At 42.5% G+C, this 27,251-nt stretch overlaps 1 protein-coding gene across 1 annotated transcript; it reads left to right on the top strand.

Moving 5' to 3' along the window:
• The first annotated feature begins 23,282 nt into the window (after positions 1-23,282).
• Positions 23,283-23,891, top strand: LOC141628346 (uncharacterized). The gene has a single exon (XM_074441503.1). It carries the CDS (start codon positions 23,283-23,285, stop codon positions 23,889-23,891), a length of 609 nt encoding a protein of 202 aa, XP_074297604.1.
• The last annotated feature ends 3,360 nt before the right edge of the window (positions 23,892-27,251 follow it).

Raw genomic sequence — 27,251 nt, 5'->3', positions numbered from 1 at the left:
TTAGTCAATGCCACTAATATCACCCCTAGAGTAACCTCCTAAATTATTGTATAGAAACACCCGTTGTACTCCACCTCACCCTCAAACACCGACTTTTTAGTCACTTTATTTGATTATAATTTGTGAGATATATTTTCCAAAGGATTTGACATCCTTTATATAGCCTTGAAAAATGACGTTATGATATCACTGTAAATCACCTCATGTTACCAAAACAAATGAATTAAACCAATTCTTATGTTTTCATCTTTTCACGTAATGTTTCATCATTTAACATCATCTATGTTACATGTACATCATCAATATTGTACATGTAACAATTAGTACAATAAAGTCTTGTGTTGGATACGTTTTCATCCAACAGAGGGTGTATGTTAGGCCATGAGACATTTGCCAGTGAAGTCTCATTTTCTTCTCTACAACGGTTGTGCTTGTCTCAAATTTACGTAGGTGGAAATGGGATGGATATTATGGCTAGGTATTGTCAGGGAATTGAAATAATAGTCTTCGATAGCTGTCTTATAATGTTGAAAGCCTTATAGCTCTCAAAGTTTCCTAAGCTTAAAAAAGCTCTCATCGAACTTGAGGGTGGCAGGATCGATTATGTCGACATCGTTGACACAAATCTCGAATGCTTCAAATGTGTGGGTGATGCTGAATATTGTATCAGCCCTGATGCTTGTGCTGGGATTAAAGAGTTTACTTTGGTAGGTTGCAGCCTTAACCAGCCCAACATGTTCAAAGATCTTACGGCTACTTTTCCACTTATTGAAGAAATAGAAGTCAATATAAATCTTACTGATATGTTCAAACTTCAAAGCTGCTAGTAATGTTCCGAGGAAGTTGAAGATTGTAAGTCGTGCTCCTATTTGTGTAGAGAAGGCTCATATTGATTGTCCCAGTTTAGCATTGCTTGACATTACGACTTTTGGTATGACCAATCTGTATGTTGATTGTCCACAACTGAGGGTGTTCCGTTATGTCGGGGGTATAGCTCCTGAGCAGCTTATCTTCAGGTTAACTGCTGATCTTGAGGAGAGCAGTTGTGATATTAAAATTGATTACGCTTATTACAAATCGTGGTTCATTAACTTGAGGACTTCTGATAGAGAAAATACTAGGTGTCGAAATATTAGAATTAACTACCAAATTAACAATTTATAAGCCTAACTAAACTCTACTAACTTCAAGCAATAAGGTAGTAAATTGGCAAGCTAGGGTCGAACTCAAGGGAAGGACTTTTGAACTAAATACTTGATGTTTTACTAAATAGCAACTAATTAGAACTCCATGAAGTAATTAAGATACTAACCATGCACAATTATGACTTACTAATTAAGTTTATCCACAAACAATGATTATGAACAACGGTTAACATGTAGTATGAAATAAATGAAGGAAGTTTGGTTTTGAAGTAGCATAAGGAAAAATAAAGTTGCAGTTTTTATCATAGAAGCAAAATAACAAACATTATATATGCCACAAGATGATCCCCTTGGAGGAGTACCCCTCTAAGGGCAAAGTCGGATGCATCTGTCTCAACTTCGAAAGGTTTCGTGATATCTGGCAACGCCAACACCGGTTCTTGTACCACCCTTCCTTGAGACTCTCAAAGGCTCTTTTCCTGTCGATAGACCACTCCCACTTGACATCTTTCTTCAACAAATCGGTTAGTGGAACAACAATCCTTGAAAAGTCTCGAATGAATCTCCGATAATAGTACACTAGACCCAAGAAAGAGCGGAGCTTGGACACGTTTCTTAGGGTTCCCCAATCCTTGATTGCTGTAATCTTCTTCGGAGCCATTCTAAGTCTCCCTTTTCCCAAGATATGGTCGAGGAAATTGACTTTGGGTCGGGCAAATTCACACTTTTCCCTTTTGACAAATAAGTGGTTGTCTTGGAGTTTCGTGAACACAAGCGTCAATTGTTCTGTCTGTTCGGTCAATGAGCGGCTATACACAACGATATCATCCAGGTACACCACTACGAATTTGTCCAAGTACTCGTGAAACACATGATTCATCAACGTGCAAAACGTCGCAGGTGCGTTTGTCAAGGGAAAAGGCACGACCAACCATTCAAATGACCCATATTTCGTCACACAAGCAGTCTTTAGCTCATCTCCTTCGGCGATTCAAACTTGATGATACCCAGATCTCAGATCTAACTTGGTGAAGTACACTGAGCCTTGTAACTGATCGAACAGGTCAGCTACCAAAGGGAAAGGATAGTGGTTTCTCACCGTCAACTTGTTCAAGGCCCGATTGTCGAAACACAATCTCAAACTACCGTCCTGTTTCTTTTGAAAGATCACGGGAGCTAAATATGGAGCTTGATAAGGTCGAATCAACCCTGAGCGAAGTAGGTCATCTAGCTGCTTTCGTAGTTCAGCTAACTCTATGGGGTGACATCCGGTATGGCCCTCGAGCAGGAGGTCTTGTCCCTGGAATTAACTCAATTTGATGGTCCACCAACCGTCGTGGCAGTAGACTCATAGGCAACTGATCTGGCATCATGTCCTTGTTGTCCTCCAACACTTCCTGAACTTGTGGTTCCACGGATTCAGCGGAAGTGTCCTCTTTCATAGATACGGTACACAGGTATGTCGGTTCTCCCTTTTGGAGTCCCCTCGTCAACTAAATCGCTAAGAGGAGCGGGCCCTTCAGCTTTCTCTCACCTTGTACGGCTTTCACAAGACATGGTTTTGACCCAATTATCATTAGAGACCCATTATGGGGCGCCAAAAAGGTGGGGGTTCGCTTCAAGATATCCATTCCGAGGACGATCTTGAAATCATCCACCAGGACGCTGGTGAAATCAATTTTTCCAGTCCAATCGCTCATCTTGATCGTTACCACTTTAGCTACACCCTGAATTGGCTTGGCACTAGAATTGACGGCTTTCATGCTACCACTTTCTCGGTTTAACTTCATCCCCAGTCTCTTCGCCTCGTCGGGGGTGACGAAATTATGGGAGGCCCCTATATCTATCTTGGCTAAAGTGGACTTCCCATTGATGCTTATTTCCATGTACATCTTCGTGGACTTGGTCTCAGAGCGCTCGACACCTTTTCCAATTGAACACATCATATGCACCGCACCCATCCGAGCCATTTCCCTTTGTCCACTCGCCTCATCATCATCACACCCTTATGAATCTTGGTCTGTCCCCTCGGGGTTTGATTCCACCGATATCTTAGACAAACTCTTCTTGAGAGTGTTGAACTCTCCCTGGGTGGGCACTCAGACATTCTGTGTGGTCCTTTACAAAGGAAACAGGCAAACGGCTTTCTAGAAGTGGACGCTTCCGAAGTAATGCCTTTAGAAGAGGTTGGAGTAGAATTGGTCGTACCCCACCTTTTATTGTCTCCCCGTTGACGGAATCGACTGTTTCCCGGAGAGGGAGGTCTTGCTTGTGGAGTCGTTCCTACAAATATTATATTACTTGCGCCTGCAACCGAAAATCCCTTCTTTTGGGCGGCTTCACGCTCCGTGTAGTAATCGACCAGTCTTTCGGCCGCTGTCATCGCAGCCGAGAGGGACGCTAGCCTCTGTCGCATGATCTTTCGTTGAGCCCGCTCCTTCAAGCCATCGATAAATTGGAACACGCGATCTTTCTCGGTCATGTCGGCAATCTCCAACATAAACGCTGAGTAAGCTTTCACGTAAACACGAATCGGGCTGTATGTTTCAAACTCTTTAATTTTCTTCGAGCTAGGAAATCGGTGTTCTTCGGGTAGAATTGCTCCTTGAAGAGTCGTTTGAAGTTGTCCCATGAATCTAGCACAACGGTCCCCGACTCGATCTCGACATATTTCGAATGCCACCAATTTTTGGCATAATCCATTAAGTACATACTCGGAGTGCTGACTTTCAGACTCTCGTCGAGCATGCTCACTCGGAAGTACTGTTCCATGTAAAAGAGGAATTTATCGACCTCCTTCGAGTCTCTCGCCCAACTATAATTGTGAGGTGTAGGCGGCTTTACCTTGGGAGCTCCATCTAAACTCCCGTCTGCGGCCACTTTCATGAAGGTATTACACATGTTCTCAAGTTGAGCGAATTTTTCGTGGAGGTAGCCCACCTCCTCGTTATATTCTTTTGGAATTGCCTTTTTAACGGTCACCACGCGGGCCTCGTGCCTCTTTATGGTCTCGTCTACGGTTGCAAAGCGGGCCTCATGCCCCTTTACTGTCTCGCCTAAGGCGTGGTGAGTATTCCCGAAACTCACAAGGAGAGCTTCTAACGATGGAATTTTCTCGTCCATCAATTTCTCCAAGGCCGCCACTCTTGTAACACCCGCTGTCTTTGTATAACGGCTTTAAAATATTTTAAATTGATTAATTTAAGTAATTATATTTTTAAGCATAATTTTTGTAAAACAATACTTTTAAGACTCAATTTATATAAAAATATATATTTTTAGTTGGATAGTAATAATAGTGAAAATAATAATAATAATTTTCGTATAAGTTTTAGTAGACTTGAGACATATTCCCGTCTAGGAAAAGACCGTCACATTTCTCTTGTAAGACATATTAATTCGGACCAACCACAAATCGACAACACACCACCTACCCTTATTATTTTATTATCTCCACTCACAACCTATCACTACCTCCCCTTACATTTTGGAAAAATAATATATATATATATATATATATATATATATATATATATATATATATATATATATATATATATATATATATATATATATATATATATATATATAACAAGTCCCCTGCTTCCCTGTGAACGACCTAAACTCATCCACCACGAACACACTCATTCAGACTTAAAAACCAAGATTTCTCCCTCGTTTCTCGACCAATTTCCGTAATTCTTGCGCCAAATTCTTCCCCGTTCCTTCCTCCATCTTTCTAGGTAATAAAGTTGCGGTCTTATAAGATTTTGGTGTTGACCCGTCTTATAGTTATCACGGTTTTAGCTGAAAACCAAGTCATATTCGTGTTCTAGGTGAAGAACTTGAAGACCCGGATGAAGATTCTTACATTGTGGACGATACACTCAAGGATTGAAGAGCATTCAAGGTAACGGTGATGGGATTACATGACATTATGTTGAAATTTGTATGTGTTTATATGTGTTCTTACTCTTTTATAAAATAAAGTTTTCGTCTTGACTGAGTTCATGTGGGTTTGTTTGAGATGGCTTTATTCGAGTTTTACTTGTCCAATTTGAGAAAAGTTGGTACCTTTGGATTCATGGTGAAGTGGGTAATTATGTTGGGTAATTTATTTGGATGAATACTATCAATTTCTTGCTTAAAATTTCGTCTTAAGACAGACCCAAAACTGGAAATTAAACCGTGGACCATGGGGCTGTTTTTGGACGTATTTGGATGCTATTCGTGCACTGAAATTGTTGTTGGTTCGAGTCAATTTAATAGCTCAATTCTTATGTGCATATGCATGAATGAATATAGTCCTTTGTTTGGATGAATTCCGTCTTGTAACATGCTTTAAAACTTGTCTTAAGACGGCCTCATAAATAGCTAGAAAAACCATGTATATATAAGTTGATGATGGATGACTTTTGTGAACTGTTTCTGAGTCGATTTCACAGATGATTTGTACCAAATAGTTGATTTCTGTTGCATATGTATATCCAAATATGTAATGGGTTGGTTTTATGTGTGAAATTTCACCCTTTTGATGCTTAAAATTTCGTCGTAAGACGGTCACAAATGAACTTAAACCGTGAAAATGGACTTGTAGAGCAGTTTTCGCGGGCTGTTTGGACTGGTTTCTTTATGCTAAATTGAACAAACTTTCTTTCTATTGACTCAAGTACATGTACATGTTTGGATTGGGTCTTTTGTATGGGTGAAATCCGTCTTGGTTTGGCGTAGGAACCCTTCCCAAGATGGTTGGACAAAGGGAGGCATGCTACGTTTTTTTTGGTGTGTTCTGCACTGTTGTACTACTTGCTGCTGTATGCTGCATACTGCTAGGCTGCGTCTTTTGTGCAGCATCTGCCAGCCCTATTATAGGCAGTGGCCAGGCTTGGGCAGTGGGCAGGGGTGAGTAGGCCACGGCTGGGCAGCACGGCCTTAATCCGTGTGTGTCCAGCTCGTCTTTTGTACAGTCCGTAACCGTCTTTCCTCTTTTGTTCTATGCCTTCTTATGTCCAATATTAAAATTTGAACATGCCTTGTAGTTGTTGGGTCACTCTTATACTATGGCGTAGGCTTATAAAAGATTCACATGTGGTTATTTACGTTTCATCTCATGTTTTACATAATGCAATTGTTTATTCCCGCTTGTTTATATTTTGTTCAAGTGGCTTAGTTATATGAAATAAAATGGTGGTCCTCATTATAAAAGTAAGAAACGACGTAGAATACTTCTTTTACGAGTTATTACTTGCTCTTTCTCATTTATTTATTGTATTTCAAATACGAGTGAATTATTCAACTTGTTTAATTAATTTGAGTCGTATTCTTGTGAAAATGCCATTATGTTATACCTTATTGCTTGACGTATCTTTACGCCTACTTGTGTCATTCTACCAAGTATTGGTTGCACCACTCTCGTGCCATTCTGCTGGGAGTTGGTTATCTCATTTCTTCCGCCCCTTTCGGACCGTTATGCCGAATGTGGGTACTCGACTTCCCTTCTGTCGATTGTGTCTTTGATGCAGACCGTTCTGCCGCATGTCGAATCGGGAACCATTATGTCCTGAGAGTCTTGTAACACCCCCATACACCAAGGTGCCTTACCAAGACCACCTAATTCATGGAAGTGCTACCATCTCGGTTACCCGAGGCAATGTGTATCAAATTGACCATAAAAGAACATACTTAAATAAATGAGTTTTAAGTGATTACATAACCAAAATCCCAAAACTGTAAAATAAAATACATTTGTTCCAAAATATCAAACCAACTGAAAAGAAATATCAGTTCAAGACACAACGGAAGACTCTAATGACACGTGGTGACTCCATCCCAGCTATCCCTCAGGCAATCTATCTCATACCTGCTCAATAACTGCTCACCATCCCCGAATGGATCACCACAATTTTTAAAATAATTAACGGGGCCAGTTACTAATTATACAATACAAGATAAACAAGATAACAATACATACGATCATCCAACTCCATCACGTCTCCACACACCTAACTACACACTAAAGTGTGGAGGCCTGCCAGAATATCCATCGCAACAGATATTCCACACTCTAGTGGGGGACCGCAGCCGTTCCCACCAAATCCCTCTCATCAACTCCGAGCAAAAACCCAAGTTCCTTAATGTGCACATCCCCCATGTGACGAGAACCACAAGGGACGAATAAAGGGCATGAAGCCACTTCCATAACTTACTCCACTCAGCCGAGGACGCGCCTTGCGAACCACAGACAAACACATCCAACCAACTATACAACAACAATTACCAATTACAATACCAATATGATAAAGATCAACAACATCACAACCATCACTAATCAACTATAAAATACAATGTAATCAATAACCGAGTAGGGAAACCCTACCTGGAAAGGCAAATCACCAAGATCGTCACAATCAGTTAGTCAAAATTGCTCTTCTACGAAATCACCTCCTATAATTACACAATCATATAATTACTAACTAACAATCACAATACTCCCAAAATCCCCCAAAATACCCAATTAGGGTTTTAACCAAAAATAATAAAACGACATAAAAATCATACTAGAATCTTACCCACGATGCGACGGTCTCAACGGCGTAAAGAACACAACGATCCGACGACTCTAGCCCTTAGGATTTGATAGCAATGGGAGGAAGGGATGTTACGTAGTTTTTCTATTGTGTAAATAGTTTGGAAAACAGTAAAAAGAAAAAAAAGGAATTGATAAGATAACTTTATATAACCTCCTCACGTTGCTATCAAAACCCGGCAAAATAACCCGTCAATGCCAATGTTCAAGCCAATCCCGCTCCACAAGTAGGAGATCGTCAAGGAAGTTTTGCTTGGATTGCAAGCCAATTAGAAAGAAACAAGGCTAGGATGTAACAGCCCCTCATACCAAGGTGCCTTACCAGGACCACCTAGCCATGAAAGTGTGTTACCATCTCGGTTACACGAGGTTAGTATATATCAAAAGCGCCTGTCCTAACACATTTAATAGAATAATGAAGAGTGTAAATGTTTACATTAACAAAATCCAATCCAAACCAATAATATAAATCCAATATCTGACAACTACAAAATCAACACTAAGACTCAAGACTGTGATGCTATAACTGGTGAAGATGACTCCCCCATGACCGCCCAAGCTCACCAAAAGCAATACCTGTCAAGCCTGATCACCATCCCCGAATGAATCACATCAGACACCACAACAATAACAATGGGGTCAGTACCATTCAATCAATACAAGATAAATAAACAATGCAACCGGCTGATCATCCTCCGTAGTAACCGACTACACACAGAAGTGTGTAGCCCTACCAGATTACCCATCGCAACAGGTAATCCACTCCGCCAGTGGGTGACCGCAGGCCAACCTCACCTAGTCCAATTCATCAACGAGGGACAAACAATCCCTGTCCCTTAATGTGCCCATCCCCTCCCATGGCGGGTTCCACGGAGGGCGAACTAGGGTGTGAAGCCACTCCCGCAAGTGACTCCACCACAATCACACACACACAGCATCACAGTTGTCACAACACCACAACCGTCACAACAACACCCATCCTCCGATGATCAGCAGATAACAACAATTATGAAACAGATGCAATCTCAATGAATTAACATTACGAAGTAGGAGAAACCCTACCTTTGCAACAACAGCAATACGAAAACCGAACAATCAGAAAGGCTCCTCTACGAAGTCTTCTCCTATAAAATAACCACATAGCACAATCACATATTGCACAATCCCCGTTATCCTAAATTTCATGTAAATAGTAAACCCTCAAAATACATAAATGACATGGGAAATAAAGACTTACCAAGAGTAGAATGAAAGATTGAACGCAAGGACTATGACGATGGCACACACAGTGGAGGATTAGGGAGTGATTAGGGAGTGATTATAGTAATCGTAAAATATTAGTGTTGTAAATGAGGTTTAGAAACTGACTTTCAATATTAAATAACCCTAAACACTCCCGCATCAAACCGCTGAAATATTACTCGCCAGACCTGATACTCGGTCGAGTATAGTGAATACTCGGCCGAGTATCATCTACTCGGTCGAGTATTCACTATACTCGGCTGAGTATTCCTCGGCAGAACCCAAACCGACTACACTCTTGACACTACTCGGCCGAGTAGGCTCTACTCAGTCGAGTACTTAGCTTATAAAAATCCGTAGTATTACAGTCTTCCCCCCCTTAAAAATAACTTCGTCCCGAAGTTCACACTCTACTCTAAAACAAGACACACAACACATAAAAAAAGACTTCCCAAAGAACACTTAACTACACCCAAGAACTACACAAAGCATTAGAAGACCTAATATCCTGACTCAAAGTAAGACAAAACACGCACGCGACCATCTCCTACCCCCCTAAAAAGACAATGGTTACGTCCCCGTAACCGAACATACCTGATAAAAAAGGTTAGGAAAACGTTCTCGCATAGCTTCCTTCGGTTCCCATGTGGCCTCTTCCACATTGTGATTAGACCAAAGTACCTTGAGTACGATAGTCTCACCATTCCTTGTCTTACGAACTTTGCGGTCAAGAATCTCTTTAGGAACCTCGGCATAGGACAAGGACTCATCAAGCTCGATATTCTCCACCTCAAGTATATGTGACATGTCACTCACATACTTCCGAAGCTGTGAAACATGAAAAACATTTTGGACTCTATCCAAAGCTGGTGGCAAGGCTAATCTGTAGGCTACCTCGCATACACGGTCCAAAACCTCATAAGGACCTATAAACTTCTGACTTAGCTTACCTTTCTTCCCAAACCGCATTACCCCACGCATAGGTGACACTTTCAAAAGGACCTTGTCACTTACTGCGAACTCTATGTCCCTGCGATGTAAATCGGCATAACTCTTCTGACGATCTTGAGCTGCTCTCATCTTTTGCCGGATCATCTGGACTTGCTCAACCATATCCTTTACCAGCTGTGGTCCTAAAACTACAGCCTCAGAACTATCATCCCAACAAACTGGACTTCGGCACTTCCGGCCATACGAGGCCTCAAAAGGTGTCATCCCGATACTCGTATGATAACTGTTGTATGAAAACTCAATCAGATCAGGTCTGTCCTCCCAGCTGCCCCCAAACTCCATGACACATGCCCTCAACATGTCCTCTAAGGTCTTGATGGTTCTCTGCATCTAACCATCGGTTGCTGGATGAAAAGTTGTACTCATCTTCAAGGTAGTACCCATCAACTCCTGCAGTTCCTGCCAAAACTTGGATATGAACCTCGTATCACAAAGTCCATAGAGATTGACTCCCACTTCCACTCGGGTACTTCTAAAGGCTGAATCTTACCCTGTGGTCTCCTTTGTTCACCCTTAACCCCCTGACAGGTCAAACATCTATCCACGAACTCAGTTACATCCCTCTTCATGTTTGGCCACCAAAAAGTCTTCATAAGATCTTTGTAAAACTTGTCACCACCCGGGTGAACCGAATAAGGAGTGATATGGGCCTCCGACAAGATCACTCTCCTCAACTCTGCAACCCCAGGGACACACCATCTCCCATCAAAACGGACACTCACGACTGCATAGATAGAAAACCTGGAAACTGTTATACTCTCCACTCTTGACCTCCACTCCTGAGTCTTAGGATCAAGCTCTTGCTTACTCTTGATGTTCTCATATAAGTGTGGCTCAATCGTCAAATCCCCGATGGTATCCCCCTTCCTTATCATAGAGATCCCCATCCGAGACATCTCATCGCTCAGCTTCAGCAAAGACATGGCTGCACATAGCAAATGAACGCTCTTCCTACTCAAAGCATTTGCAACAACATTGGCCTTACCCTCGTGATAGATGATCTCCATATCATAATCTCCGATCAGCTCCATCCACCGTCGCTGTCTCATGTTAAGCTCCTTCTGAGGGTAGATATACTTTAGGCTCTTATGATCATAAAACACCTTAACGGTTGCTCCATAAAGGTAGTGCCTCCAAATCTTAAGAGCGAAAACAACTACATCCAGCTCCAGATCATGAGTAGGGTAATTCTCCTTATATGGCTTTAGGTGCCTTGAAGCATAAGCTATAACCTTCCCTGCATGCATCAAAACACAACCCAGACCATTCATTTAAGCATCGGTGTATACCTCAAAGGTCTCACATCCCTCTGGCAAAGCTAGAATAGGAGCTGTGGTCAAACGTTCCTTTAAGGTCTGAAACGCTGTCTCACAACTCTCAGCCCAAAAAAATCTGGTCTCTTTCCTCATCAAGGCGGTCATAGGCCGCGCTATTGTAGAGAAATCTTTTACACATCTCCTGTAATAGCCACCAAGGCCTAAGAAACTCGAATGTCGGTAACATTACTCGGTGATTCCCACTTAGTCACGGCCTCAATCTTGCTAGGATCCACAGACACCCCTTTGTTAGATATCACGTGACCCAGAAAAGCCACCTCCTCTAACCAGAACTCGCACTTCGATAGCTTGGCATAGAGTTGATTCTCTCTCAGAGTCTGCAAAACCATCCTCAAGTGCTCCTCATTTTCTTCCTTAGTCTTGAAATAGACAAAGATGTAATTGATGAAAACAACACAAACCTGTCCAAGAACGGTGTAAAGATCCGGTTCATCAAATCCATGAAAGCTCCTGGTGCATTGGTCAACCCAAAAGGCATCACCACATACTCATAATGACCATATTGAGATCGGAGCACTGTCTTTGGAATATTCTCATCTGGTATCCTCAGTAGATAATACCCTGACGTCAGGTCAATCTTGGAAAACACACCTGCTCCACTTAGCTGATCAAACAAGTCATCAATCCTAGGCAAAGGATACTTGTTCTTCACTGTGACATGGTTTTACTCTCGGTAATCGATGCAGAGCCTCATTCTCCCATCTTTCTTCTTCACAAAGAGAAATGGGGCTCCCCACGGTGACACACTTGGCCGGATATAACCCTTGTCTAACAACTCATGTTACAGTTTCTTCAACTCAGCTAACTCTTTAGGTGCCATATGGTAAGGTGCTTTGGATATAGGACTTGTTCCTGGTTTAAGCTCCACAGTAAAATCAACATCCCTCTTTGGTGGTAACCCCGGTATCTCCTTAGGAAAGACATCATTAAACTCTCGCACTACTGGTATCTCAGCAGCTGATTGTGACTCTACTCGGCCATCTCTCACTTGACAAAGAATCAAGGGGCACTTCTTCCGCAAATATGACTTTAAAGTCATCACAGCTATGAACTTACACTTAGGTTTTACCACAAACCCTCTATAGAACACCCTAACACCCTTTGGACCCCTCAAAGACACTTTCTTTTGTCGATAATCTATCTTGGCATCATACTTACCAAACTAATCCATCCCGACAATCACCTCAAACCCATCCATAGGAAACTCTAACAGGTCTACCGGTAAATCTACCCCTCCAACTACCATAGACACTCCCTTATACAACTTGAGACACGACACAGACTCCCCAGAAGGTATGAACACATCATCCTTTACAACCTCAAACTTCCTCAAACCCATAGACAAGGCATGACTCCTAGACATAAAAGAATGTGTTGCCCCCGAATCAAACAAAATAAAAGACGGTACATTATGAACAAGAAAGCTATAGGTGACTACATGTGCATCATTCTGTGCTTCCTACTTGTCCATCATGAAGAGCTTCCCACTGTTTTTCTATCCTCCCCCTTGGACCGAAGCATTGGAGGTGCTCGCCTTGGCTGACGAATCCTGGGTGGCGCTGTTGTTCTGACACTGATAAGATCCACCACCGCTGCGGTTATAACTACCATAGTTTCTCTGTCATCCGTTGTTGCAACATAATCCACCCGGTCGGTTGCTCGAAAAGCTTTGAGTCGGCCCCTGAGAGAAATTCCCTTGATAAGCTCCCGAACCTGCGCCGGTCTTTCCACTTGTGCAATCCCGCCTCTTGTGGCCTACACCACCACATTTGAAGCTTGTAAGGTTGGAGTTGTCACTTAAACTCCGACCACCAGTCTTTCCCCAACCACGAGATCCCCCAGAGAAACCAGCTCCACCAGAAAAAATCCTTGGCGTGATTGAATTTACCCCTCTTGTTGCCCGACTGATTGTTGTTTCCACTATCAGCCTTCCTTTCTCGGCAGTAGCCCTTTCATCAATCTCTTTCGAGTGATCTACCATTCTCTCGGCTTGGCCCGCTCTAAGGTACACTTCCTTAAGGTCAGTAGCAACCCCAACTGGCAGACGGCTCACGATCTTGGCAGATAGACCCCTCTCAAAATGGAGAGACAAACCCGTTTGTCCCAACTGCATATCCTCAACATAGGGAGATAACTCTAGGAACCGGTGATAGTACTCAGTGACTGTCATGTCCTCTGACATGGTGAAGGAATCAAACTTAGATCTCAACTTGTGTCGGATATGCTCCGGTACAAATTGCTCTCTCATAGCGCTCTTCAACTCTGACCACGCGATAACTCCGAGACCCTTAGCCTGGTAGTAGGCTCTAGCATCCTCCTTGACGTTTTGCCACCACACGGTAGCTTCACCTCTTAGGTAGTATACTACCTGCTCAACGATCATATCATCTGGACACTTGACCACTTCCATGATAATTTCCATCTCACGGTGCCATTTCTCAAGCAGCTTTGGTTCCCAAACACCCTCATATGTGGGAGGGTTGAAGCGGGCAATGATGATGCTAAGCTGAGTAGTATCCACCGGCTTCTCATTCCCCTTTCCCACATTCTTAAGAGCCTCAAGAAGAGCATCTTGTTGCTCAATCATACGAGCAATCTCATCAATGGTTATCTCTGAAGCTTGAATTTGCGCGGCAGTTCTTTTAGGCAGCATCTTGAGCTGATAAGAGACAAGAAACGTAAGCACTCGGCCGAGTAAAGACTACTTGGTCGAGTATCACTGATACTCGGTCGAGTAGTCGACACCAGTAGCCGGCCTCAAATTCGCAAAACGCATACTCGGTCGAGTATAAACAACAGTCGGCCGAGTATGCTCTACTCGGTCGAGTATGCCTAAATACTCGGTCGAGTAAACACATCCAGTAGCAACTGCTGCTTACTGCCAAACAACACTCGGTAGAGTGCCTGGTTACTCGGCCGAGTACCCCATACTCAGTCGAGTGCCTGCCCTACTCGGCCGAGTCATGCTAAAGACGGGTTAAAACAGTACAGTGTCCCCTATCATGCTTTATATCCCAACAATCAAACATTTAACGACAGGATTCTAATGCCACATAATAAACACCTAATCATGCCAATCATTCTCATGTTAAAACCGATCCACCAAATTTCACATATTCGTCTCTTCTACTACTTTTCCATTCACCATATATATACGAATTCACATACATATTTCTGACCATCACTTATTGCTACCATTAACCTTCACATACATGCAAATATATGACACAACTCTCAACACACTTCCCCATGTGACCGGCTCGAGTTAGTGAGGGCCAAATTGCGACTCCGGGACGTCTCCCAAGTCTTTGCGGTAGCTCCAAACAACTCTCCCCGGGTTCATTTTATTTAGACTCCCTAAGTTCATTAGGTTAATTTGTTTTAGGTGCCGAAATCTTTGGCTCTTATACCACTTTGTAACACCCCCTCAAACCAAGGTGCCTTACCAGGACCACCTAGCCATGAAAGTGTGTTACCATCTCGGTTACCCCGAGGTTAGTATATATCAAAAACGTCTATGCAAACACATTTAATAGAATAATGAATAGTGTAAATGTTTACATTAACAAAATCCAATCCAAACCAATAAAATAAATCCAATGTCTGACAACTACAAAATCATAACTAAGACTCAAGACTGTGATGCTAGAACTGGTGAAGACGACTCTCCCATGACCACCCAAGCTCACCAAAAGCAATACCTGTCAAGCCTGCTCACCAACCCTGAATGGATCACAGCAGATACCACAACAACAACAACGGGGTCGATACCATTGAATCAATACAAGACAAACAAACAATACAACCAGCTGATCATCCTTTGTAGTAAACGACTACCAAAGTGTGTAGCCCTGCCAGATTACCCATCGCAACAGGTATTCCACTCCGCCAGTGGGTGACCGCAACCCATCCCCACCTAGTCCAGCTCATCAACGAGCGACTAATAATCCATGTCCCTTAATGTGCACATCCCCTCCCGTGGCGGGTTCCACGGAGGGCGAACTAGGGTGTGAAGCCACTACCGCAAGTGACTCCACCACAATCACACACACACACAGCATCACAGCTGTCACAACACCACAACCGTCAAAACAACACCCATCCTGCGATGATCAACAAATAACAACAATTATGAAACATATGCAATCTCAATCAATTAACAGTACTGAGTAGGAGAAACCCTACCTTAGCAACAACAGCAATACGAAAACCGAACAATCATAAAGGCTCCTCTACGAAGTCTTCTCCTATACAATAACCACATAGCACAATCACATATTGCACAATCCCCCTTTCCCCAAATTCCATGAAAATAGTTAACCCTCAAAATACATAAATGAAATGGGAAATAAGGACTTACCAACAGTAGAATGAAAGATTGAACGCAAGGACTACGACTATTGCACACACAGGGGAGGATTAGGGAGTGATTATGGAGTGATTAGAGTAATCGTAAAATGATTAGTGTTGTAAATGACGTTTAGAAACTGACTTTCAATATTAAATAACCCTAAACACTCCCGCATCAAACCGCTGAAATATTACTCGCCAGACCGGATACTCGGTCGAGTATAGTGAATACTCAGCCGAGTATACTTTACTCGGTCGAGTATTCACTATACTCAGCCGAGTATTCCTCGGCAGAACCCAAACAGACTACACTCTTGACACTACTCGGCCGAGTAGGCTCTACTCAGTCGAGTACTTAGCTTATAAAAATCCGTAGTATTACAATCTTCCCCCCTTAAAAAGAATTTCGTCCCGAAGTTCACACTCTACTCTAAAACAAGATACACAACACATAAAAAAAAGGTTTCCCAAAGAACACTTAACAACACCTAAGAACTACACAAAGCATTAGAAGACCTACGATCCCTACTCAAAGTAAGACAAAACACGCACGCGACCATCTCCTACCCCCTAAAAAGACAATAGTTATGTCCCCGTAACCGAACATACCTGATAAAAAAGGTTAGTAAAACGTTCTCACATAGCTTCCTTGGGTTCCCATGTGGCCTCTTCCACATTGTGATTAGACCAAAGAACCTTGAGTAAGATACTCTCACCATTCCTTGTCTTACGAACATTGCGGTCAAGAATCTCTTTAGGAACCTCGGGATAGGACAAGGACTCATCAAGCTCGATATTCTCCACGTCAAGTATATGTGCCGGGTCACTCACATACTTCCGAAGCTGTGAAACATGAACAACATTGTGGACTCTATCCATAGCTGGTGGCAAGGCTAATCTGTAGGCTACCACGCCTACACGGTCCAAAACCTCATAAGGACCTATAAACTTCTGACTTAGCTTACCTTTCTTCCCAAACCGCATTACCCCACGCATAGGTGACACTTTCAAAAAGACCTTGTCACCTACTGCGAACTCTATGTCCCTGCGATGTAAATCGGCATAACTCTTCTGAAGATCTTGAGCTGCTCTTATCTTTTGCCGGATCATTTGGACTTGCTCAACCATATCCTTTACCAGCTGTGGTCCTAAAACTACAGCCTCAGAACTATCATCCCAACAAACTGGACTTCGGCACTTCCGGCCATACGAGGCCTCAAAAGGTGCCATCCCGATACTCGTATGATAACTGTTGTTGTATGAAAACTCAATCAGATCAAGTCTGTCCTCCCAGCTGCCCCCAAACACCATGAAACATGCCCTCAACATGTCAAATAAGGTCTTGATGGTTCTCTACGTCTGACCATTGGTTGCTGGATGAAAAGTTGTACTCATCTTCAAGGTAGTATCCATCAACTCCTGCAGTTCCTGCCAAAACTTGGATATGAACCTCGCATCACGATTCGAAACGATATCCTTGGGTATACCATGTAACCGTACCACATGTCTCATGTAACCCAATGCCAGCTGCATCTTAGACCAGGTATCTTTCATAGGAACAAAGTAGGCTGACTTGGTTAACCGATCAACTATCACCCAGATCATGTTATTACCTTGCTGTGATCTAGGTAATCCCACAACAAAGTCAATAGAGATTGACTCCCACTTCCACTCGGGTACTTCTAAAGATTGAATCTTACCCTGTGGTCTCCTTTGTTCACCCTTAACCCCCTGATAGGTCAAACATCTAGCCACGAACTTAACTACATCCCTCTTCATGTTTGGCCAACAGAAAGTCTTCATAAGATATTTGTAAAGATTATCACCACCGGGTGAACCGAATAAGGAGTGAAATGGGCCTCCGACAAGATCACTCTCCTCAACTCTGCATCCTCAGGGACACACCATATCCCATCAAAACGGACACTCCCTTTCTGCATGGATAGAAAACCTGGAAACTGTTCCACCCTCCACTCTTGACTTCCATTCCTGAATCTTAGGATCAAGCTCTTGCTTACTCTTCATGTTCTCATATCAGTCTGGCTCAATCATCAAATCCCCGATGGTATTCCCCTTCCTTATCATAAAGATCCCCATCCGAGACATCTCATCTCTTAGCTTCAGCAAAGACATGGTCGTACATAGCGAATGAACGCTCTTCCTACTCAAAGTATCTACAACAACATTGGCCTTACCCTCGTGATAGATGATCTCCATATCATAATCTCCGATCAGCTCCATCCACTGTCTATGTCGCATGTTAAGCTCCTTCTGAGGGTAGATATACTTTGGGCTCTTATGATCAGAAAACACGTTAAAGGTTGCTCCATAAAGGTAGTGCCTCCAAATCTTAAGAGCGAAAACAACTGCACCCAGCTCCAGATCATGAGTAGGGTAATTCTCCTCATATGGCTTTAGCTGCCTCGAAGCATAAGCTATAACCTTCCATGCCTGCATCAAAACACAACCCAAACCATTCTTTGAAGCATCGGTGTATACCTCAAAGTTCTCACATCCCTCTGGCAAAGCTAGAATAGGAGCTGTGGTCAAACGTTCCTTTAAGGTCTGAAACACCGTCTCACAACTCTCATCCCAAACAAATCTGGTCTCTTTCCTCATCAAGGCAGTCATAGGCCGCGCTATTGTAGTGAAATCTTTTACAAATCTCCTGTAATAGCCAGCAAGGCCTAAGAAACTCCTAATCTCGGCAATATTCTTTGGTGATTCCCACTTGGTCACGACCTCAATCTTGCTAAGATCCACAGACACCCCTTTCTTAGATATCACGTGACCCAGAAAAGCCACCTCCTCCAACCAGAACTCACACTTAGATAGCTTGGCATAGAGTTGATTCTCTCTCAGAGACTGCAAAACCATCCTCAAGTGCTCCTCATGTTCTTCCTTAGTCTTGGAATAGAATAAGATATCATCGATGAAAACAACCACAAACCTGTCCAAGAACGGTGTAAAGATCCGGTTCATCAAATCCATGAAAGCTGCTGGTGCATTGGTCAACCCAAAAGGCTTCACCACATACTCATAATGAGCATATCGATATCGGAACATTGTCTTTGGAATATCCTCATCTGCTATCCTCAGTTGATGATACCCCGAGCTCAGGTCAATCTTGGAAAACACACCTGCTCCACTTAGCTGATCAAACAAGTCATCAATCCTAGGCAAAGGATACTTGTTCTTCACTGTGACATGGTTTAACTCTCGGTAATCGATGCATAGCATCATTCTCCCATATTTCTTCTTCACAAACATAAATGGGGCTCCCCACGATGACACACTTGGCCGGATATAACCCTTGTATAACAACTCATGTAACTGTTTCTTCAACTCAGCTAACTCTTTAGGTGCCATACGGTAAGGTGCTTTGGATGTAGGTCTTGTTCCTGGTTTAAGCTTCACAGTGAAATCAACATCCCTCTTTGGGGGTAACCCCGGTATCTCCTTAGGAAAGACATCATCAAACTCTCCCACTACTGGTATCTTAGCAGCTGATTGTGTCTCTACTTGGCCATCTCTAACTTGACAAAGAATCAAGGGGCACTTCTTCCGCAAATATGACTTTAAATTCATCACAGCTATGAACTTACACTTAGGTTTTACCACAAACCCTCTATAGAACACCCTAACACCCTTTGGACCCCTCAAAGACACTTTCTTTTGTCGATAATCTATCTTGGCATCATACTTACCAAACTAATCCATCCCGACAATCACCTCAAACCCATCCATAGGAAACTCTAACAGGTCTACCGGTAAATCTAACCCTCCAACTACCATAGACACTCCCTTATACAACTTGAGACACGACACAGACTCCCCAGAAGGTATGAACACATCATCCTTTACAACCTAAAACTTCCCTAAACCCATAGACAATGCATGACTTCTAGACACAAAAGAATGTGTTGCCCCCGAATCAAACAAAACAAAAGACGGTACATTATGAACAAGAAAGGTACAGCTGAATATATGTGCATCATTCTGCGCTTCCTGCTTGTCCATCATGAAGAGCTACCTACTGTTTTTCTGTCCTCCCCCTTGGACCGAAGCATTGGAGGTGCTCGGCTTGGCTGCCGAATCCTGGGTGGCGCTGTTGTTCTGACACTGATAAGATCCACAACCGCTGTGGTTATAACTACCCTAGTTGCTCTGTCAACCTCTGTTGCCCCATAATCCACCTGGTCAGTTGCTAGCAAAGCTCTGAGTCGGCCCTTGAGAGAAATTCCCTTGATAAGCTCCCGAACCTGCGCCGGTCTTGCCACATGTGTAATCCCGCCTCTTGTGTCCTACACCACCACAGTTGAAGCATGTAAGGTTGGAGTTGTCACTCAAACTCCGACCACCAGTCTTTCCCCAACCACGAGATCCCCAGAGAAACCAGCTCCACCAGAAAAAGCCTTGGCGTGATTGAAGTTACCCCTCTTGTTGCCCGACTGATTGTTGTTTCTACTATCAGCCTTCCTTTTCTCTGCAGCAGCCCTTTTATTAATCTCTTTTGAGAGATCTACCATTCTCTCGGCTTGGCCCGCTCTCAGGTACATTTCCTTTAGGTCAGTAGGAACCCCAGGTGGCAGACGGCTCACGATCTTGGCAGATAGACCCCTCTTAAAACGGAGAGCCAAACCCCTTTGTCCCAACTGCATATCCTCAACATAGCGAGATAACTCTAGAAACCGGTGATAATACTCAGTGCCTGTCATCTCCTCTGACATGGTGAAGGAATCAAACTTAGATCTCAACTTGTGTCGGATATGCTCCGGCACAAACTGCTCTCTCATAGCACTCTTCAACCCTTACCACGCGATAGCTCCCGAACCCTTAGCCTGGTAGTAGGATCTAGCATCCTCCTTGACGTTTTGCCACCACACAGCAGCTTCACCTCTTAGGTAGTATACTACCTGCTCAACGATCATATCATCAGGACACTTGACCACTTCCATGAGAGTTTCCATCTCACAGTGCCGTTTCTCAAGCAGCTTTGGTTCCCAAACACCCTCATATGTGGGAGGGTTGAAGCGGGCAATGATGATGCTAAGCTGAGTAGCATCCACCGGCTTCTCATTCCCCTTTCCCACATTCTTAAGAGCCTCAAGAAGAGCATCTTGGTGCTCAATCATACGAGCAATCTCATCAATGGTCATCTCTGAAGCATAAATTTGCGCGACAGTTCTTTTAGGCAGCATTTTGAGCTGATAAGAGACAAGAAACGTAAGCACAAATGCCTACGGCTCAAAATGTAACAATCTTCCGCCAAAGAAGCACTCGGCGAGTAAAGACTACTCGGTCGAGTATCACTGATACTCGGTCGAGTAGTCAAGACCAGTAGCCGACCTCAAATTTACAAAACGCATACTCGATCGAGTATAAACAACAGTCGGCCGAGTATGCTCTACTCGGTCGAGTATTCCTAAATACTCGGTTGAGCAAACACATCCAGTAGCAACTGCTGCTTAGTGCCAAACAACACTCGGTAGAGTGCCTGATTACTCGGCCGAGTACCCCATACTCGGTCGAGTACCTGCCCTGCTCGGCCGAGTCATGCTAAAGACGGGTTAAAACAGTACAATGTCCCCTATCATGCTTTATATCCCAACAATCAAACATATAACGACAGGATTCTAATGCCACATAATAAACACTTAATCATGCCAATCATTCTCATGTTAAAACCGATCCACCGAATTTCACATATTCGTCTCTTCTATTACTTTTCCATTCACCATATATATACGAATTCACATACATATTTCTGACCATCACTTATTACTACCATTAACCTTCACATACATGCACATATATGACACAACTCTCAACACACTTCCCCATGTGACCGGCTCGAGTTAGTGAGGGCCAAATTGCGACTTCGGGACGTCTCCTAAGTCTTAGCGGTAGCTCCAAACAACTCTCCCCGGGTTCATTTTATTTAGAGTCTCTAAGTTCATTAGGTTCATTTGTTTTAGGTGCCGTAATATTCGGCACTGATACCACTTTGTAACACCCCCTCATACCATGGTCCCTTACCAGGACAACTACAAAATCATAACTAAGACTCAAGACTGTGATGCTAGAACTGGTGAAGACGACTCCCCCATGACCGCCCAAGCTCACCAAAAGCAATACCTGTCAAGCCTTTTGACCATCCCTCAATGGATCACATCAGATACGACATCAACAACAACGGGGTCAGTACCATTCAATCAATAAAAGACAAACAAACAATGCAACCGGCTGATCATCCTCCGTAGTAATCGACTACACACCAAAGTGTATAGCCCTGCCAGATTACCCATCGCAATAGTTATTCCACTCCGCCAGTGGGGGACCGCAGCCCATCCCCACCTAGTCCAGCTCATCAACGAGCGACTAACAATCCATGTCCCTTAATGTGCGCATCCCCCCCTCCCCCGTGGCGGGTTCCACGGAGGGCTAAAGCAAATTAACCTTCACATACATACACATATATGACACAACTCTCAACACACTTCCGCATGTGACCGGCTCGAGTTAGTGAGGGCCAAATTGCGACTTCGGGATGTCTCCTAAGTCTTAGCGGTAGCTTAAAACAACTCTCTCCGGGTTCATTTTATTTAGACTCCCTAAGTTCATTAGGTTCATTTGTTTTAGGTGCCGGAATCTTCGGCTCTGATACCACTTTGTAACACCCCCTCATACCATAGTCCCTTAGCAGGACAACTACAAAATCATAACTAAGACTCAAGACTGTGATGCTAAAACTGGTGAAGACGACTCCCCCATGACCGCCCAAGCTCACCAAAAGCAATACCTGTCAAGCGTTTTCACCATCCCAGAATGGATCACATCAGATACCGCAACAACAACAACGGGGTCAGTACCATTCAATCAATAAAAGACAAACAAACAATACAACCGGCTGATCATCCTCCGTAGTAACCGACTACACACAAAAGTGTGTAGCCCTGCCAGATTACCCATCGCAACAGGTATTCCACTCCGCCAGTGGGTGATCGCAGCCCATCCCCACCTAGTAGGAGAAACCCTACCTTAGCAACAACAGCAATACAAAAACCGAACAATCATAAAAGCTCCTCTACGAAGTCTTTTCCTATACAATAACCACATAGCACAATCACATATTGCACAATCCCCCTTTTCCCAAATTCCATGAAAATAATAAACCCTTAAAATACATAAATGAAATGGGAAATAAGGACTTACCAACAGTAGAATGAAAGATTGAACGCAAGGACTACGACGATTGAACACACAATGGAGGATTAGGGAGTGATTAGTGTAATCGTAAAATGATTAGGGTTGTAAATGACGTTTAGAAACTGACTTTCAATATTAAATAACCTTAAACACTCCGGCATCAAACCGCTGAAATATTACTCGCCGGACCGGATACTCGGCCGAGTATCCTCTACTCGGTCGAGTATTCACTATACTCGGCCGAGTATTCCTCGACAGAACCCAAACAGACTACACTCTTGACACTACTCGGCCGAGTAGGCTCTACTCGGTCGAGTACTTAGCTTATAAAAATCCGTAGTATTACATAGGACCCATGGACGGGAAGTGGATCCTATTGAGCTTTCGGAGTGGTTTCGTGACATGGAGAAGAATTTCTCTCTTTTTGATGTCCAAGAGAGAGAGAAGTTGAAGTTAGCCTCTCATTTCCTGGCGAATGAAGCCGATGGGTGGTGGACTTTGACTAGTGCTACCGTTACTCAAGATCCTAACTTTGATCGGAACCGCTTCAAGTCTCTTGTGGAAACTCGTTTCTACCCTAAGGAACTCAAGGAACAAAGATTGAAGGAGTTCATTGATTTCAATCAAGGAGGACTACTCGTTCAAGGTTTCACCGACAAATTCAATGATCTTGCTCATTATGCTTCAAGATTCGTGAAAGATGAAGATGAGTGTGTCTACTTCTACAGAAATAAGTTGAATCCCAAGTTGGAATGTATGGTGAGAAGAGACTCCACAACCTTTGTGGCGGTCTATGATGATGCTCTTTGGGCCGAGAATTGCTTAAAGGCTATTGAAGATGATGCTAAGCCTCGTTCCTTCTCTAATTCTTATCACCCTAACATCCATGGCAGTAGACCCTTTGTGCCCTCATCTTCGTCGGTCTTTGCTAACAAGAAGAGGTCTCTACCAAGAGATCAAGAGCCAAGAGTGCAAGATCCAAGTGGACAAGTTTCCAGACCAAGGTATTAAGAAGTGCCGCAAGTGCTTCGGTTGTAAGCAAGCTTTAGACCCGGGAGTTGGATGCTACAATAGAACCTTGACTTGTTATCATTGTGAGAAGCCCGGTCATCGCTACAATGAATGCCCCGAAAAGATGAATGCTCCTACTCCTACTCATGCTCCAAAAGCTAAGCCAAAAGGAACCATCTATGTCATGAGTCGAGCCTAAACCGCCGCTCATCCCGACATCGTTACGGGTGTGTTTTTCTATTCTTGATCAACTTTGCCTTATTTTTCACCGCTTGATGCTTTCCCCCCTTGACCATAAGCTCTTTCGTTCATGCCCCTTCTACTGTTTTCGTTGTGCCTCCTGTTTCATTTTGGATCATGTGGCTTATATAAACTCTATGATTCTTCACCTCCTTGTTGACCTTACTTCGACTCTTACCTCTAAGAATTTCATCATAGTCCTTTTGTTAGTTAAGTTTGGGTTCCATAGCGTACTTTGTACTTATGATGTCTAAGTTACTTTTCATTTTGTGCAATTTATAACCAATTTGAGTCACATTTTGGGTTCTTTGTTAAAATTTTGTGTTACTTTGGCAAGGCTTTACTTATTTTAAAGGTTTAAAAATGAAAGTTTTTTTCAATTTGGTGGATTCTTAGAAAAAAATTGATTCTTTGTCGAAGTTTAGTATTACAGTTTCAAAAAACTTGACTTCTTTTAGATTTTGAAAATGGAAATATTACTTTCCATCTGACCTTTGCAAAAGAAAGTTTAAGTTGATTATCATTTTCATTTGGTTTTAACGTTGATGGGATGTTAGGACTCGTTATTAAAGGCGTCTAATAACTTGTCATACGCTTATCGGCGAATGATTTTGTTTTGAACCTCTCTTTGACTAGGAAAGCTAGCGCTCTTGTTTGCACGACAAGAGCAATTTCGTTCCTTGGAAGGAGACTTATACTTTTGAAACAATTCAATTGTTATTGGAAGAATTTTGATTATGGATTTCTGTAAATGTTTTGGTTGTCGACTTCGAAAATCCGACTTGATCTTTACAATTTTTCATTTTCTACTTTCAAGTTTCGTGGACGAAACTTTTTAAAAAGAGGGATGATTGTAACACCCGCTCTCTTTGTATACTGACTTTAAAATATTTTAAATTGATTAATTTTACTAATTAGATTTTTAAGCATAATTTTTATAAAATTATATTTTTAAGGCTCAATTTTATAAAAATATATATTTTTAGTTGGACAGTAATAATAGTGAAAATAATAATAATAATTTCCGTTTTAAATTATAGTAGACATGAGATGTATTCCCATCCAGTAAAAGACCGTTACATTTCTCTTTTGAGCTAGATTAATTCGGACCAACCACAAATCGACAACACAACACCTACCCTTATTATTTTATTCTCTCCCCTCACAACCTATCACTATCTCCCCTTACATTTTGGGAAAAAAACAGTTTCCCTGCTTCCCTGTGAACGACTGAAACCCAACCACCATGAACACACTGATTCAGACTTAAAAACAAAAATTTCTCCCTCGTTTCTCGACCAATTTCCGTAATTCTTACGCCAAATTCTTCCCCTTTCCTTCCTCCAACTTTCTAGGTAATAAAGTTGCGGTCTTGTAAGATTTTCGTGTTGACCCGTCTTATAGTTGTCACGGTTTTAGCTGAAGACCGAATCCTTTTCGTGTTCTAGGTGAAGGACTTGAAGACCCGGACGGAGATTCTTACATTATGGACGATACACTCGAGGATTGAAGAGCATTCAAGGTAACGGTGATGGGATTACTTGACATTATTTTGAAATTTATAAGTATTTATATGTGTTCTTACTCTTTTATAAAATAAAGTTTTCTTCTTCACTGAGTTCATGTGGGTTTGTTTGTGATGGTTTTATTCGAGTTTTACTTATCCATTTTGAGAAAAGTTGGTACCTGTGCATTCATGGTGAAGTGGGTAATCATGTTGTGTAATTTATTTGGATGAATATTATCAATTTCATGTTTCAAATTTCGTCTTAAGACGGACCCAAAACTGGAAATTGAACCGTGGACCATGGGGCTGTTTTTTGACATTTTTGGATGCGATTTGTGGGGTGAAATTGTTGTTGGTTCGAGTCAATTTGATAACTCATGTCTTGTGTGAATATACATGAATGAATATAGTCTTTTGTTTGGATGAATTCTGCCTTGTAACATGCTTCAAAACTTGTCTTAAGACGGACTCATAAATTGCTAGAAAAACCATGTATATATAAGTTGATGATGGATGACTTTTGTGGACTGTTTTTGAGTCGATTCCACAGATGATTTGTACCAAATAGTTGATTTTTGTCTCATATGTATATCCAAGTATGTAATGGGTTGGTTTTATGTTATAAATTTCACCCTTTCCATGCTTAAAATTTCGTCTTAAGACGGTCACAAATAACTTAAATCGTGAAAATGGACTTGTTGAGCAGTTTTCGCGGGCTATTTTGACGGGTTTCTTTATGCTAAATTGAACCAACTTTCTTGCTATTGACTCAAGTACATGTACATGTTTGGGTTTGGTCTTTTGTACGTGTGAAATTCGTCTTGGTTTGGCCTAGGAACCCGTCCTAAGATGGTTGGACAAAGGGAGGCATGCTTCATTTTTTTATGGGTGTGTTCTGTACTGCATGTTGTTGCGTGCTGCATACTGCTAGGCTGTCTCTTTTGTGCAGCATCAGCCAGCTCTGTTATGGGCAGTGGCCAGGCCTGGGCAGTGGGCAGGGGTGAGCAGTCCACGGCTGGGCAGCACGACCTTAATCCGTGTGTGTCCAGCTCGTCTTTTGTGTAGTCCGCTACCGTCTTTCCTCCTTTGTTCTATGCCTTCTTATGTCCTATATTAAGCTTTGAACATGCCTTGTAGTTGTTGGGTCACTCTTATATTATGGCGTATGCTTATGAATGATTCACATGTGGTTATTTACGTTTCATCTCATGTTTTATATAATGCAATTGTTCATTCCCGCTTGTTTATATTTTGTTCAAGTGGCTTAGTTATATGAAATAAAATGGTGGTCCTCGCTATATATGTATGAAATGACGTAGAATACTTCATTTACGAGTTATTACTTGCCTTTCTCATTTATTTATTGTATTTCAAATACAAGTGAATTATTCTACTTGTTTAATCAATTTGAGTCGTATTCTTGTGAAAATGCCATTATACTATACCTTATTTCTTTACGTATCTTTTTGCCTACTTCTGCCGTTCTGCCAAGTATTGGTTGCACCACTCTCGTGCCGTTCTGCCGGGAGTTGTTTATCTTATTTCTTCCGCCCCTTTCAGACCGTTATGCCGAATGTGCGTACTCGACTTCCATTCTGTCCATCGAGTCTTGG

This window comes from Silene latifolia, chromosome Y (genome assembly GCF_048544455.1).
Source record: "Silene latifolia isolate original U9 population chromosome Y, ASM4854445v1, whole genome shotgun sequence".
NCBI lineage: Eukaryota > Viridiplantae > Streptophyta > Magnoliopsida > Caryophyllales > Caryophyllaceae > Silene > Silene latifolia.
This window is presented reverse-complemented; position numbering and strand designations above follow the sequence as displayed.

Bases quoted from the DNA above. Each gene is read 5' to 3' on its own strand.
- LOC141628346 (XM_074441503.1), top strand. From the start codon at position 23,283: ATGGAGAAGAATTTCTCTCTTTTTGATGTCCAAGAGAGAGAGAAGTTG.